The sequence below is a fragment of the Marmota flaviventris genome, chromosome 4 (assembly GCF_047511675.1).
Source record: "Marmota flaviventris isolate mMarFla1 chromosome 4, mMarFla1.hap1, whole genome shotgun sequence".
In the NCBI taxonomy this organism is placed as follows: Eukaryota; Metazoa; Chordata; class Mammalia; order Rodentia; family Sciuridae; genus Marmota; species Marmota flaviventris.
The window spans coordinates 149,419,595-149,437,549 of NC_092501.1; the positions used below are offsets into that span (position 1 = coordinate 149,419,595).

At 33.9% G+C, this 17,955-nt stretch overlaps 1 protein-coding gene across 1 annotated transcript in view; it reads left to right on the forward strand.

Moving 5' to 3' along the window:
• Gpc5 (glypican 5) overlaps window positions 1-17,955 on the forward strand; it is a 634,189-nt gene that overhangs the window by 258,469 nt on the left and 357,765 nt on the right. The window contains exon 4 of the mRNA XM_027938911.2: window positions 8,050-8,183. Coding sequence (XP_027794712.2) covers window positions 8,050-8,183 — 134 coding nt within the window. The remainder of the gene's footprint in view (window positions 1-8,049; window positions 8,184-17,955) is intronic.

Consider the following 17,955-nt stretch of genomic DNA (forward strand, 5'->3'; position numbering starts at 1 on the left):
GTTCATTAGAGGAATTCTTAAAGTTACTTTGTGCAGTTCAATAGTGTTCATTTAGATTAGTAGGTATTCTTTGAAAAAAGTGTTACATGGTCTTCAGTCTGAGGGAAACTCTGTATAATTCCCATTTCCTAGAAAAATATTGCAGGTTGTCTTATGCAAATTATGTGTCAAAACCTCTAATAATTTTTGCCTAGATATCTATTAACTATATAGAATGTTTTCCATTCCTGTTTAACCAAGAAAACCATTTGGGTCTGGACACCTTATGGACATTTTGCTAAAAACACTTTGGGAAATGCTGCTCAGAGGTATGTTTCATGATTTCTGAAGTGGTAATTCTCCTAACCAAGCTGTATTTGGGGGCATTGTGCACAGGCAAATTACTTTCGGGGATATGAAAGGCAAAGTAATGTGGCATTCTTCCAGGTAGCTTCAAGTTTAGCTAGAGTATTGCAATTGTGATCCTCCTCAAATTGGTCCCCAACATCAGGGAAAGGATATATTACTTTAAAAGTTACCATGGGCTCTGGAATACAGTTGAGAAATGGGTTTTCTTTGAAAAACACATGTGCATTTGGTTAAATTAGATTTTTCCCAGGTGAAGCAATGTGAAATCAGAACTCAACAGTCTATTGACTTTTAAAAGGTGGTCTTTTTCCGTAGAGAAATATGACTCCACACAGCTGAGATAAATATATTTGTCTGAATGATATTTTTCTAACCCACTTTACTTAAGTTTTCACCCATATAAACTGAGTTTTAATATTCACAAGGACCATTAAGATAAATTCTCTAGCTAACAGATCATCTGATTCCCACACCTCCTTGCCAACATTTGATAGTGTCAGTCTTTAAAATATTTTCTATTTGAATGGATAAGATTGTACTTTGAAATTCACAAATGAACATCAAGTTTTAGTCAGCTTTTCTGTTTGTTGCCTTCATATTTTTTTCTGTTACTTATGTATCATATTCTTTTTCATTTATTTTTCTCACTAGATTATTTGTCTTGGTTTTTCTAATATTCTGAACAATAAGCGTTTGTCTTATTAAATATGTTGACATTATTTTCCCAGGCAGCAGTGACTCTTTTCACTACCTTTATAATTTCAATTTCAGGACACATGACTATCATATTGAATGACAGGTATGGGTCAGTAGATTGAAAATAAATAAAGGTAGAAAGACTTTTAAAAGTTCTGTAAGTAGCAAGACACAATATAATTCTTTGAGAACTGATAGGGAAGAGAATATTTAAATTGTTCTCTGAATCGTCATTTGATTATATCCAAGAAACGAGGCAGTTGAGAAGAAAATTTAACAATTCATTTAAATAAATGTGTATTAGCTATGTTGGGGGCATGTTTATATCTGAGAACTGAAAAAAATACAACCAAAGAAAATATTTCCTCTTCTTCACTCCAGACTGCTATAGACAAATCCTATTGGGGATGTACACAACAAATGCTTGCAAGATTGATAAATAACCTCAAGTTGAGAGATCAAGGGCAGCTTAATTTCACAGATGATATTTTAACTGGACCTTGAAAGATGGTAATATTTAGGAAGATAGAAAAGAGGAAAAGGACAGAGATGGAAAAGTACAGGGAAACTCTGGAGACCATAAGTAACACAATGTAGCTGAAACGTAGGTTGTTTAAAGTGGAGTGCTGGGAAATTTGGAGATTCAGCTGTAAATTGACATGAAATACTTTGCTTTGTACTCATTAGCACATGGGAGGAATCACCAAAGGCTTTGCATCAGAGAAGAATGATCAGAACTGTGCTTTAGGAAGATTAATCTATTTAATGTTATAATTTCAGTTTCTCCCAGTAGAATAACCTCCTTGAGAGCAGGTTTAGTGCTGTTGTCCCACCTCTTAGAATACGGCCCTACAAATAACAGTCATTCAATTTATTGATCAGCATTGTAATCTGTGTTTAAACAAGAACCAAAATCCATGTCTGGCTCTGGGTCCTCAGAACTTGCTAAACTAATATGTCCCTATAACTGAAATTAAGGGATATAAGAAGGAAAGAAGGTAGGAAGGAAGAACAGTAAGGAAGGAAAAAGGGGGAAGTAAGAAGTAAGGCAGGGAATGAGAGAGGAAACATTGAAGCCCTTGGTCATTTTCCATATCTATTCCTGAGAACAAGGCAGTTTAGACAGGAGAAAGCAGCCTTTTCAGACTCTACAAATCACTTATTAGTTGGTTTTTCCATTTCTCATTTGATCACAAAGGCTTTGTAGCATGAGTCTGGTAGTTTTATATAAAGACTGGATTTTTATGAAGATTTCATGCAGATGAACATATGTCACTTCAGCTTACAAGTTGGATTTTTCTTTAAGAGTCCTGAACTAAATGATTTTGAATGAACCCATACATAAATTTAATTAATGATGATGAATAGGATTGAAATGCAGAAGCTCCCTCTGGTGGTTTAATTTGTAACTATACAAAAACAGTGCAGAATGAAGACACTGCTCATAGTGGGCCCAGAGATGATTGAAATATTCTTCTTGCCTCCCTGTCCTCCTTCTTTTCCCTACCTCTCCCTTCTTCTTCTAATGTGAAATGTAATTATGAGTTAGAATGGGGACCTTTAAAATGATAGTTAGCAGAAACAATTGTGGAGAAGCAACTTCTGGAAAATTAAAAGGAAATAAAGAGGACAAAGAGAAGCCAACAGCCCAAGCCTAGATATTCTGTGCTTCCAAGTGAACATTTTTAAAATGAGTTTTCTGTACTCTTAGATAACTGCAATGTAAACATATCTCTAGTCCTTGCAAAGTGGAAATAGAGGGTGTCTCCCTCTTTGTTAAACTTTAACCCAGCTTTATTTTCTTGTCCTGAAAAACTGGTCACTTTACACCAGTTTGGGATTCTCCAATTGATAGCATATTTAAAAAGTGGTATTATGGTTGTAATTTTTTTTTATCTTTTTCAAATTGTGCAGTTATTTGTACCTTGAATTTCTACGAATCATGCACATTATTTGGATGGTGGTGGTTTCATAGTTTTAGGTCATGATTACATAATCACTTATTTTCTCACTTCTATTGATTCAAACAGCTAATGCTCTTTCTTTCTCTTCCTCCATGTTTTTTGGTTTTGTGTTTTTTTTTGCAGAGAGGAAGTACTTTAGAGTTCTGTTTCTCCTTCTGCCTGTGATGTTCCATCTGAACTTTTTACATTCTACATACATTTTGTAATTTCATCTGTTTTCATGAGTTTAACTATTGATTCCTTGCACATGATTCTGTACATAAACTTGCTTTTTATCTCTAATTCATCATTTAGAACTGCCTTTTAGAAATTTCCTCATGAGGGCCTGTGGTTCTGGCTCAGTGATAGAGTACTTGCCTAGCATGTGTGTGGCCCTGGTTTCTATTCTCAGTACCACCTATAAATAAATAAAGGTCCATCAACAACTAATAAAGTATTTTTAAAAAAGAAATTTCCTCCTGAGTATAGTTCTAAAAAGGAATTAACCACCCATACCAAGGCACAGATATACCCAATACTTTTACATATCAATTATCGGCTCTAACCCGAAAGAATGATCTGGTTACATTGTATAAAACTACCAATAGCTTTAGCTTTTCCTTTTTCAACTCATAAATGGAACCAACCAGAAGCCAAATTCCATTCATCCGGCTCATCAAAGGGCTTTTTCTTCCCCTTCCTCTGATTCCACTGGTTCTTGCTGAGTTTATTCTGATATTCTCTTATATATGGGAATGGTCTCCTTGTTGGGTGCCATGACTGCCAAATCTTTCTAACATAGGCTTTGACAATTCCAGTTCTTTGTTCATTAATTCGTAATATGTTATCATAGTCTGTAAAATGAAGTCTAAATCTAATGAACCTGGCACTTAACCAATGTCCCTCTTTTGCTTCCAGGTCTGGCTCAACTTACTTTTTTCCTAAATTTATTTTTATTGAATAAAAAAATAAGGTCATGGATTTTATCTCTGTCTGGGAAAGTTAACAGATTTTTGCTCTTGACAAATTGCTTCTAAAAATCATAAAGGTACTGAACATGAGAAAATAAAATCCAGTCACTCTTACATTCAAGGTGCTGGAGAGTGTACCTTTGCCTCAGCCTCTGAACCAAATTGCTCAATAATCACACATAGCATATCTGTAATTGTTGACTGTCAATTTGTAATATTCTAAACTTATTTCCTTTTTCAACTTGTATTTTTAATAATATACACTTTAAAATAGCATTGTGAAAGATTCCTAGTCTCTGCAGATGAAAGTGAGATGAAAAATAAATTAGTTTGATCCTTACAAAACTTTTTAGAATTATCAGTAGAAAACTTTGAGTATTTGAAGATTTGAATCGTACTGAGCGAACAGACACAGGGATGCAGTAACGAAAGATAAGTTTATATTCTGTATGTGGTGCCAAGATTACTTTGAGAATGGGGAAGCCAGCTAAGTGACAAGGAGTTGTTGAAGCAAATACTTGGAGTGGGAGAAGTGATATGGGTTAGAAGCAACTAAGAGAGTCATTTCAAGGTGAGATGGGAACTTGAAAATCAGTGGGAAGTCAGAGATGGAACTTCAAGCAGGAGTTGATAAGCATTAGGGAGGAAAACAATTATTTTTGAGACATGTAAGACTGATTGCAGTGGAGAATGGTAGAGACCAGGGAGGAGAATAAGGAAGAAATTGCAGTATAAGTCAAAGATGAAAAATTGTCAATGTAAGTGTGAAGGTTTTTTCAATAGCAAGAAGGAACTTGTATTGAAATATGCCACCCAAATTGGCTCACCTCAGGGGAGCTAAGGTGACAGGCTAATGTGCTGGTAACAGATGGTTTTCCATTCCCTTTCAATAAAGTGTGAAGCTAGACTCCCTGATAGTAAGTCAGCAAATATAAGGGTTTTGAAATTCATTTGTATTTATTGGAATCTGCTATACATGCTTGTATCTTTTGATACAATCAAAGATACCTTGAGTCCTTGGTTTTCACATTCTCTTGTATTTGTAAGCAAAAATTGCAAAGGTTATGATAAGAATAAAGACCCTGTGAGGCTGGCATTTTACAGCTCTCCACTGGCTTACCTAGGAAACATTCAATAACAGACATGGTTTTAGGTTCAACGTGGGAGGGGCAGGGTGAGATAAGATTTCTCTTAACTTGTGACTGCTAAGTGATCTACTTTCTTGAGTTTCAAAGATGGGAAAACAGATTCATAGAAGTTCCGTAACTTACTGCAGTCTCCATGGCTAGTCATATTTGGATGATGATTGCAGATTCTGTTTTCTTTTCTCTCTGCTCCAAAATATCCTTCCAGATATCTTACTCTGGACATTTCCACTATCAACTTATATCATCTTCCCTTCTTTCTTATTACTAGGAGTTGTTGACAATGGAGATTCTCTATTTAGAACCTTGCTAATGTATTTATACTCTTCTCTCACTAATTTTTAGTCTCTGGGATTGGAAATTGAGTCTTTTAACACCTTAGCCTTTATGTTGCCCTTACTTTTCACTTAAAGTCATTTGTCAAAGCATGTTGATTTTACTTCTATCTAAAAGGCATGACTGTCACTAGTGTAGTTCAGAACTAAAATATCTCTCCTTTGGAATGCTCAAGGAATCTGTAAATGGTTTAGTAGTTTTCTTTTCTTTCTTTCTTTTTTCTTTTCTCTTTCTCTCCAGTATTGCCTGATGCACTTGCTAAAAACCTGCTTTGGTATTTTACTTTTCCATTTGGCAGCCAGCAGTTGCCTTTGTCTAATAAAGACATCTTCTTAGCCTGGTATTCATTGATCAGTTTTCAACTATCCTTAAAAAGAATTTTCCTTTAATATTACCTCCATGACCCCTTCTTACCAGAAAAAAAAATTTTTAACCATTTTCTAGATCCAACCCATGTATTCTTGTACTTCCATCTCAGGATTTTTTCTCTTTTATCATATTCTTTGTTCATTATCCAAATTAGTCTCCTAGAGCTACTGTCTTTCCCTCCTTGGCAACTGTGGTATCTGCTTCTTCCTTTTCATCTTCTGCCACATTGGGCCCTAGCATTTCTCTGCTGGCCTGGCCCTCACTCTCCACATTGCTGTCATGATGATTTTTCTCTTGTGGCAGTCTTCATTTCCTTCCTTGGAAACTTGGCTACAGTCCATGTGTTGAAGCAAGTCCTTGAGCTTGGCATTCAACTCATATCATGGCATTTTCAAATCTTTCACACCACTCTTCCTTCTTTCTTGACTGTATGGTGTACTTTTTTTTTCTAGATGTGCAGCTTAAGTTGTTGCATATATGTTCGTTATTCTACTCTTTTCTGAAATTTTTGCCCCTGTTTTTTCTACCTCACAAATTGCTAGTTTATCCTTTAACTTGTTCAGACATGACTTTCTGAAGCATTTTCCTGAGTACCCCCAAATAGAGTTAATATACCTATTTTCTATGTAAGTGTTAGAATGTTACTGACTTTCATGTAATTCTACAGTTGCTATCATGCAATGATACAGTGGTTGTTTTGCATGTGGGACTTCTATTTTAAGTGTGTGTTCATATTTTCATCTCTAGTACTTAACATAATGTGCTATGAGAAATATTTATTAATAACTAGGTTGAATTAAAAGGAACCTCAGCATATCCAGATCCAACAGATACTCCAGATCTTTCTTTGGGTATTCACTTAGTGTGCCTCCTCTTATATCAACCCCAACTGGGAAGGATCCCATCTTCCTCTAATCCAGAACATATTGTAAACTCCATTTTTTTTTGGGGGGGGGGGGCTGGGTGGGAGGCAGGTACCAGGTATTGAATTCAAGGGCACTCAACCACTGAGCCACATCCCCAACCCATTTTTTGTATTTTTATTTAGAGACAGGGTCTCACTTAGTTGCTTAGCATCTCACTGTTACTGAGGCTGGCTTTGAACTCTCAATCCTCCTGCCTTAGCCTCCAGAGCTGCTGGGACTACAGGCCTGTGCCACCATGCCTGGCTCCAAATTTTTGACACATGCTACTTGGCTTTTGATGATTGTGAATACCTTTTTCTTCTAAACTCTATGCTCTGTTTGGAGAAAATTTAATTACCTTTTATTTCAGATCATTTAATATATGAGCTTTGCAAATATTAGAAAAAATATGGGTGAAATAAATGAATAAGTTTATAACTCTTGGAAAATCAAAGAAATTTAAAACTTTAGAGAAGTTTAGAATAATCTCTTTCATTATACATATCAGATAATCAGATTCAGAGATTCTGTCATTTTTTAAGGTCTTAGCATCAAGGAAAGAAAATTCAACAAGAAATAGTTTCCTGGTTTCAAGGCAATGATTTTATGTATTATCTAGTTATGCTGCTCTGGATCTTCACGTATATAAGTTATATGAATCTTTTTGATACATTACATGGTAAATTAATTACTTAATTTTTTACAGTGGTAATTATGTAAATTATACAAATATATTTGCTAGTTTAGAATTTTTAAAAACAGTAAATTTTCCACTTGGATAAATTTTCAAAAGACTATAATAACACTCTGGAAATCACAACAGATGAAGAGAGAAGATATAGAATGATTATAAAATGAGATATTTATATTAAATATACTTACATTTCTGAAACAAGACTATAAGAAGAAAACTACAAAGGTGTTTGCTTTTACCCTTAGTACTCATTTTAATAATTAGGGCATGTTCAGTAGCAAATTAGTTTGTTTTAAAATCAGTACAAGGATGTGATTATTCATATTCATAAATGTAAAACATAAATATTATCTATTCATTGAATGAAAAACAGTTCAGTTTATTAATTTAGTTCTTTAATTTTGCATATTTGCATATGCATACCATAACCCATATAAATGTATCACCATGTATCATGGTTGCCATTTTCTGCATATAATTTGATTCCCTCTGTTTAAAAACTGACAAGTGTAATATGTATTATAGGTTAATATTGAAATACAAGCAAGAACATGTCATTGTTTGGGCCACTGTAAAACATTACATTCCCTGAAAAGTTGGAGGCTGATTTCTAACTGTCTTTTAATGTTTTCTCTTTAAAAGGTAAATAAGATTTGTGGCCATCCAGTAAGAACACCTACACAAAGCCCCCCTTGTTCTTTTGATCCTAGCAAGGAGAAGCATGGAATGAAGATCTCCACAAGGAATGGTGAAGAGACACTTGCCAACAGAAGAAAGTAAGACATTTGTTTTACAACCAGAAAGAGAAAAGAAAGTAAGCCATTCATTTTACAACAGAATAGAACGTATTCATTAAGTAGACCCAAATACAGTATAGAAGAAAAAAGATCAGCGTTCATTAACTTTGAAATTCAGTGGCTGTACCTGTCCCATTAATTTGGAAGACAGATTCAGCTTGTGAGACCAATAAAAAAGTTCCTACAGTAATGGAAATTATTCTATATTATAATATGCTAGGTCCAGACACACGGGTCTATTGTGCGTTTGAAATGTGGGTAGTGCAACTGGGGATTGAGTTTTTTATTTTACTTGTAAGCTGAATTCTGCATACAGCTAGTGGTGACCCTACTGGATAGTGTAAGACAGAATAAATTTAAATGATGTATTATTGGGTTCAGCATTATTGAATATTTAGCATCTCTTAGAAATAGTTGGATAGAAAAAAGTTTCCATACAGTTTACCTGGAATAGTGAAAACAGCTGTGTTTTGGTACAGAATGGTAAGAACTGAGCTGGGCTTGCTTCTAGAACTCACATTTCTAAGACCATGCCCATCATTACCTCACAAATTAAAGCCTTTATTAGTGTTCCTTTGCTAGATAATTGGTACTTAAGCTAAAAAATTCTTAAAACTGTCAGTAATTGTACTTGACTGTATACATATAGGCAAACAAAAATTGTGCGGGTGGCCATTGTTATGGACTGATTGCTTGTATTAATACTAGAATAAAGGCTATCCAATTCATGAATGGCAAGTAAAGTCCCATTAGTTCTTTAATTAAATCTGTTGTCAATTTGTCTTTGCCAATATTTTCAAGGGTAGTGTATAGTAAAGTACTTATATGTAATAGATACTTACAGAAACATAGGAAATAGGATGAGGAATGAAGAAAATACATAAATGAAGATAAAACAAATAAGGAAAGGAGTAGTCAGATAAATTAGGATACTATGGCAGGAATTTAGAAGGATGTTCAACTCATCCTTCTGTATCTGAGAAACAGATATGCTTGAGCATGAATATATATTAAAACACACACTATAATTGAAAAGTGTTTTTTAAGCTTATCTTTCCCTAAGTAAAAAAAAAAAAAAAAAAAAAAAAACAGTTAATATTCTCAGTTAAAATTTTCATGAAAACTGATGATACTCAATTTTTTCATTTCATGTTAATATTGTTTTTCATTGTAGTGTGTATTAAATATAGTTACCATACAGAGATAAAATAGAATTGGACAAGTATAGCTGTTGACTTGTTTGGATTTCCCACTATGACTCAATAATTAAAATTTTTAAAAATACATGAAAAATAGACAAAAAAGAAATGAATTTCTAAATGACCATCTAGATCATTAACAAAATAACTGTGTAATTCATTAAAAAGTGAAGTAAAAAAAAAGTTTATGTAACTCGAGTTAATTTTTATAAATTATTGTTAAATACATGTTAGTTTTTCTTAGGTATTCATTTTTTTAAATTTACTTTGGACAATTCTTATGAGAATACTACTAGCAGAAACTACTTTCTATAATTTAAACCAAGTCACAACTATTAAAAGAAGGACATGGAACAAAATAACTTAGTAGTTTTTATAGTTTAATATAGTTTCTGTGGTAGCCCAGAATACTCAATTACAAAATGTACCTATGACTTGGCCAGTGAAAATGAAGATAAAACTATATTATGTTGTCAAAAATTTTAAAATGCATTTTATAGAAATAAGTTGTAGCCTTTTCAAATTATATTTTTATAGTTTACTTTAAACTTAGTTTAAAATTTCTAGAATGATGGAATCCTAACTTTAAAAAAAATCATTTTAGGTCTTTTTCTTTCCCTAAATCATTTTAGGAAGAGTTTAATTTGTATAGCCTGGATGACATCAAAGAATTCTTTTCAATGTATGTTAATACAAATGTAGGAGTAGGAAAAATGGCTTCCCTCCACCCTCCAGGCTTTTGGGCTGAGGTGTGAATTAAATTGACATAAGACAGATCAACCAGAAAATCTATTTTAGTTATGTAGGTAGGCATTGAAGGTCCCCAAAATATATGAGACTCAAATTTGAGGCTCTTATGGGATAACATTTAGATCTACCTAAAGGCTTATGGATTCTTGGAGGTGGTGGAAATAAGTTGTGAGAGGGGGAGGGGAAAAATGTATGGTGAATAGAGTTTGCTTTGTTTACTAATAATAATTTCCTTTATATATGTAATTTTTTTTTTACAGAGGGCAGCTTTTCAAAACTACTCCTGTATCTGCAGTTTCTCAAAATATCCAGCTTGAAGTAATTGATAGCTGAAGAGTTATAGTTTTGAGTGGCATGTTCTGGTCTCCCCCAGTCATGTTTTGATATTTTGGGATGGTATGTCATACACACAGTATAAACATTGTTGATTTATAAAGAATTTGACCAGCTTCCTTTCTTTTTGACTAGCCAACAGTGTGAAGTGATGATTAATCAACCAGTCTTTGTTATACAATTGGAATGTTTAGTCCATTTTTGTAGTCATAAATAATATTCAAGTTTTTCATAAGTAGTTTTGCTTAAGAGTATCATCTTGCTTTTTATCTTCCCTTTACTCTGTGTATTTCTCTTTATTCCTTCTTTCTTGCCTTCTTTTGAATTAAAATGACATTTATTATTTCTTATCCTTTCATAGCTTTTAGTTATGTATTTCTTTATTATTCTCTTAATGGTTACCATAGGATCACAATATGCATTTTCAATTTTTAATATTTTAAATAAGGACTTGTATCACTTCGTGGAGCAATAAAGCAATTTAGAACAGATTTACTCCATCATTCTTTTTCCGTCTTGTGTGGTTATATCAGCAAATATCTTACTTCTACTCAGGTTTTCACAACTCTTAGGACATTAGTTTTGTTCTTATTTTTAGATAGTCAATACTTACTTATAAATACTCACATTTTATTCTTTCTGGTGCTACCCCTCTCATTTCACTGTTAATCTGTAATCATTTTACTTTTACCTAGTATATCTCTCATTGATTTTGGTGGGGATGGAAAGGATTGAGGATTGAACATAGGGCCTTGAACATGCTAGGCAAATATGTTACCTCTGAATTAAACCCCAGCCTTCATTGATTGTTATTATCAATGAATTCTTTTAGTTTTTCCTTGTCTGTGCAATCTTCATTATTGCAAAATATTTTCTCTATGTCTAGCATTTAGAATGTTGTCAGTCTATCATTTTTAGACATAATTTCTAAGCCAACATTAAGTTCATCACATGACATTATGTGTAAGTAGTAGGGAAAGTTAAGGGGAACCAATTTAATAAGTGAGAGTCAAGGTAGTTGATACTGCTATTGCCCCACTCATGTGCCCTCTACCTGGCCATTTTCCTGACTGGCTGCTGTGTCCTGGCTGCTAACTCACTGCTTCTCTCTTCTCTGAGAAACTGTGTTGAACAAATCAGAGCCATCTGTATTTCTTATCTATTGCTACCAAATAAGTCATTATAAAATTTAGTGCTTAGTGCAACAATAAGAAATTATTATTCTATTTTCTGTGGGTTAGGAATTTGGGAGCTGGTCAGCAGTGGGGCTTTGGCTCAGTCTCTAGGGAGATTGCTGTCAAGAAGTCTCTGGGGCTTTGGTCATCTGCAGGCTGGAGTTATCTTTTCCCACAACAGTTCAGTGATGTGCCTGTTAGCAGTAGGACTCAGTTTCTTGCCAGGGTGAACTTCCCTAGAGCTTTCTGAGTGTTGTGACTGGCTTCCCTGAGGGCAAGGAATCTAAGAGAGAGCCAGGCAAGGGCTGTAATTTTATAATCTAGTCTCAGAAGCCACAGTTTTTCATTTCTGCAACATCCCATAGGTTACACAGCTTAGCTCTTTTCACTGTTAGAAGGGGATACACATGGCATGAAGGGAAGATTGTTGTGGTCATCTTCAAGAGAGGCTACCACCCATCTTATCTACATTAAGGAGTAGGTAAACTCTCACCTACCTCACTTGTTTGTCAGCTGCTGACAGGCAATAACTGACAGGATGTGGTGATGTAAGAGGTTTGCTCCTTTCTTAAGATATTGAAATTAGTGCTTTAGCACTCCCTGTGATTTTTGGCTGAAACTCACATTTTCAGCTAAACTTTTTCTTCCCCACCCTCTCCTCTTTCCCCTACTCCCTTTCTCCAAAGAATTATCTATCTGATTCCAAATTCCTGTCTTGGGCACTGCTTCTAAGAAATCTGACCTAGAGATGTCTGAATTTGGAAAAGTAGCTAAAATAAATGCAGAATGAGTATAAACTAAGAATTTTAGTATCATAACTATAGATATTTCTTTCCATAGCACCAAATTCATAACTTTTTCTTTCCTCCCTCTTGCTCTTTTGCTCACTTTATAGAAAACTCTCTATTAGATACATGCTTTTTCTTTTGTACTAACATTTGAAAATGAACAATTTTCTTATTAAAATATGTCCTTTTATAAGACTTATGCTAAACAATTTCATAATGTATGTAAATCTTTCAGTTTGGAGAGAAGGGAACCAAACTGGAGTTGGATTGTTTTTGTTTTGGAGATGTGACTGTCCAGTTCAATCTTCCGTATTTTTTTTCTATATGCACAGTGCAGTCTAATTGAAGACTCTGGATTATTGATACATGCTACTTTCAGTAGTCTCCAGAGTTGAGCAAAGCAAGTAAGAGCTACTGCTCCTTTAAACAGCTAACAACACATCGCTATTTCCTCCTTTTGGGCAGAAACCAATCAGTACAGCTGTATGGGATATTGCACTCATATAGATGTCTAAACCATCCCAGGCAGAGGGATCTCCCTGTGGCAATTCCTGTTCTCTGCTTGATTTCTTGAAGTTAGCTGGTAAGAATAAGCTATTAGCAAGCTTAAATCGGTGATAATTAGCTGTACATTATTATTTCAAAGTGGTGTGGCTGTGCCAATTAAGTGGGTAATTAGGAAAACCCCAGGACAATAAATTAAGACAGAACCTCAACACAGGGCCCCATCTGTTCGCCACAAGCATTCCAATTAGCCAGGCCTCTCACTGAAGAACACAGGATGAAGGGGATTGGTTACATTCATGGGTGTGTATTTGTTGGTAAGGACTGTCCTAGGTGCTTAATAAAAATAAGATAGTTTTAATACCAGGCAGAATTTTTGATGCCACGTTGGGGGGGAATTTTTAAAAAATATTGTATTTGTAATGTTTCAAACAAAATATAAATAGTTTATGGATCTTTTTCCCCAAAATTTCTCTTCAGAATTAATTGGAACATCATATCAGGCAATTCCATTTTATCCTAATGTGTTTATTAAATCATGATTTGAGTGAGAACTTTATCACTTGGAGCATTAACAATTTTATTTATTGAGATTAAAAATTGAAGAGGACTCTCAAAATTGCAGAGTTTAAGAAGACAATGAGACAGGGCATCAAGAACAGTGAAATGATTAAATTGGGAGAACTTTAGTCTTATATTAAATAAGAGCACTTAATCCTATTTAGAATTATTGCTAAGATAGACAGAATAGTTTCATATAAAATTGGCTCACTTAAATACATGAGTTTATAGTTTCATAATCAAATCTTATCTATCAAAATACTTTATTAATGAAAACAAAATAAACTAATTTTTATTTTTTTAAAAAAATTTTTGATATAGTACACTGGGTATATGTGTTTTTTTTTAAACATAGTAATTAGTATTGATATATACTGGGTTTAATATGATATATCAAAAATGCAAATATTCCTTCCATGGAAATATTCATAGGTCACAGAAAAATCAACTCTTTGAGAAAAATTTAATATCACTTATAGTAGTAAAGAAAGCAATTTACAATCTATTTCCTAAAGGAAGTTAGTGCTTCTTTGAGGTGCCAATATTATTTATTACCTCTAAGTTTAATTTACTAAAATAAAGGTCATGTTCCCTTCAGTGAGAAAATTTCTGTTTAATTTAAAACAGTGCTTGGTAGGTGGTGGTGGTAAGTGCTTCCAGGGCAGGGCAGGCCAAGACAAAGCTTTTAGACAGGCGCTGAGGGAACACAAGCTCCAAGGCAGGCCAGAGTCAAGACCTACATGAATAATGAAGATCAGGACCTGCAGGGGGTCAAAAACCAGGCACACAGGAAGAATGAATGCCAGAAGGCAGAGCAAACATATGGCGAAAGTTTAGGCTAGTTCTTAACATTTGGGGATCACATATCCCACTGAGAATGTGATAAAGCATTCCCAGGAAAAGAAAGTTCATAAACAAATGCATGAAGAATTGTGTTGCATTGGAAAACAATTTGCTCCTCCTGAAATGAACATTAAAAATAAGATATATATTTTTTTAAATTAATGAATTTGTTTTTATCTTCTATATATGTTTATGGAAAAATCCATGGCCATTTCATGAAATATCTTTAAACTAAACCCAAGTAATTCAACTAATATTAAATATTATTATCTTCTTCTGAAAGGAGTGACAGCTTTAACTGCTTGTTATAAAATATAAGCTAAAATTGTGATTGACCTTAGATGAGCCTATATGCACATAGTTTGGTATCCAACAGAATCCCACTTTGTGCTTTGATAGTGACAGGAACCAAAAATTGTAGAAATCTTGTGTAACTATCATTGGCTACAATTAGAACTTTAATAAGCTTGCTGGCTTAGATAAGGAGAGGCTTTTTTCAGGAAGCATGAGATTTATTGTAAATTCCTCAGTTTTCACCAGTGTTCCATAAGACTTTGGTCCTCCAGTTAAATTATGATGTTGGTAATACTGAGGCTGTCAACTTTAGGATAATGTGAGTAGAAGTAAATCTTCCTAAATTTTTCATTACTGAAAGATTAGTCAGATATGTATTTTCAAGCTCTAAGAAGAATGGTTTTTAAATTGGACAGTTTTCAAATGGGTTCTGCAAAATCCTATTTGTAAGTAGCAGTTTTGCCAGATGTAACAAGAGCTTTCAACAATGTTCATAATGGTGATTAAGGTTATCTCATTTAATGACTCAAAATATCTCTTCACTGTAGAAAACAAACTATGAATGAAGTTTTCCCCAAATAATATGCCTGAGAGTGTATTTTCCTCAAAAAAGGTGGGTGGGTGGGGGGTTGGAGGGGATAGGAAAGCCAGTAAACATCTGCAGGATTGAAAAGAAATTAACATTTGGCTACCATTTTTTTATTCCTACTGAAATTCTCAAAGAGGTGAGGAGAATTCAAGGTACACGACATCGTGAAATTGATTATTTTTATGAGTATATAAAAATTATATCAGAATGTTTCATAGAATCTATGGGAGCTGATAAAACAAGATGTTAAGTGAAGCTTGTTCCTTTTACTAAAGTAGCCAAATTAATTGCATTGGAAGCATCATGGGTCCTTGATCTACATCAAGAGTATCAAGCACTGTCTTCCTCTTTTATTCTTTTGCATGTCAAAGAACATATCCAACATTTTAAATCTACCAGTGCCTTTGAAATATAGATTGTAAGTGGTAGATTTCCTGACCCTAAAACCCATTTTTATATTAGAGTCCAGAGACACAGGTATTTGAACTAAAACAGAGAAAGTATCTGAAAATATGCATGAACAGTTCAAACCAGGTAAATATGTCCATCAAAAAGATAAATTTTTGGATGCGCCCAAGCATACCTGATTATAAGAGCAAAATGAAAAAAGAATTAGGATAAATAAGTCCATTTATTATTAAAAAGAATATATTTTATTATTGTTTTTCTTATCCCAAGAGGAAATACTAAACATTGTACAAAATATGTTCCTGTTCCCTAAGTCATGAAGTTTAGTTTTAAAACATTCATAGCCACAAAAAAAATATCTTATTGTAAAAAAAAACTTTTGAGATTTTTACCTAAAATACTGAATTGCAGAATATAGGTTCTCAAGGACGATTCTTTGTATGAATGACATGCATGAAAATCAACACATTTGCAAATACCACATTCGACTTAACCTTCTTGCTGGTTTTGACTTAATCGTGAAAAAATAAAATCAATAGAATACTTCTTTAAGGTACTAGGATTGAGAAATTAATTGTGTATTTGAATTAAAATGAACAAAAATGTTATGAAGTAGAGTAATTATATCACATCTCTTTTAAAATACATGTCCAGTTTACTATTATCTGATATATTTTTTAATCTTGAACATGTGGTCTGGTATTTATTTAAAACAATAGGTTAAAGACTTTGTTTAAAGTCCTTTTTTATGAAGAAAAGAGTCAGTTCTTAATTTTAAGGTACTTTTTTTTTTTTTAGATCATGGAACAATGATATTAGAACAAGTTTTGAAAGCCTAGTTTTGGAAGTAGGTTGAAATCACCATAGAGAAGGATCCCTTCAGTTTTACTGGGACACTAAATGGTAAAATGTTGGGTTTGAAAAGCCTTTGAAGAGGGATGACTGGAAATATCCTAACTGTGCAGGTGGCTATGAACTTCTAGCTCAGGACTCGCATAAAATTACCAGAAAGGGCTAGAAATGAAGCACCTGTCAGAAATGAACTCTCTGCCAAGGATATCAAGGATATTAGTGAATTTCATGGGCTTCTTTCCATTTCTCTTTCCCATTATTTTCCCTCTTGCTCCTCAGCCTACCACCCATTCTTAACCCCTCAGCTATGCTGAGAAATCACAGTCAATCCTTTAATGAAGGAAAATCCTGTCATGTGAACAAGACTTCCTCTGAAGAAGGAAAAACCTGGAATCACTTAACCAGAAAAGAAAAAAAATTCTTCTCTCTGAAAATGGTGTCGAACCTTAGGTCACAGTTCCCATAATGAGCAGTGAGTTCAGGTGAGGTTCAGAGAGCAGACTACATGAATTTCTCTTTCAGAACAAATACTTTTTTTTTCTTTTTAATCAAATATGAATGTAATATGTTTGAAACACATTTATGTTTGTGATAAATGTGCCTGGTGCCATATATTGCTCCCAGTGATGAATTCTCCTACTCCTCCCATCTCTCTGGGGCTAAGAAACTTGACTTCAACTCTCCCTATACCTCATCTAATTCCATAAATTTAATTATTTTCAAGCATTTACAATGGGGTCTGTTACTGCTATAGAATAGAAAGCTAAAAATATTTTGTCAAATAGAATAACTTAGGTAAGAATAAAGTTAAATGATTAAATATAGATTCAGAACTGCAAGAGAAAATTGCTCTTATCTAGAAACATGTAATTATATATTTCCTCTGCTGAGCAGGAGACTGACATTTTAAATGTCTACTGTTTGACAGCTGTGGTCAGACATCTCTACAGGGTTGAGCCTGCTCATTAGTGCCACATTAACCTTAACTTTGCCTCAGGCCATTAACTAGCAAACTGCACATTTGACCTTTGTTCTACAGATATTTTCAAACAGTGTGCTAGGCCCTGCTTTTAATTTGGGTTCTGTATTATGTGTGGACTGACTTTAGGAGTAGAAAAAAAAATCAATACATGTCATTAAATAAAGAAACATGTGGTCTGAGACATTCCATAGAGAAAAGCTCCATTTGAAAATAAGATTCTTCTCCAATATGTTTTAAGATAATTAGCCTCGGTCAAAGTTAGAAATAGTCTCTTTTGTATTATAGTCAATGGGGAAAAAAGGAGTGGAAGTACAGTATGTGACAATTTATAAGTGTTTTAAATGAAACAAATTGCTACTAGTTGAGGCCATTAGATGGAGAGGTGTGCCTTTTGAAGATAGCTGTTTCCAGAAATGTCTTAGGAAGTATAACATAAAATCAAATGTAGATTATTGCCACATGCTTAAAGGAGA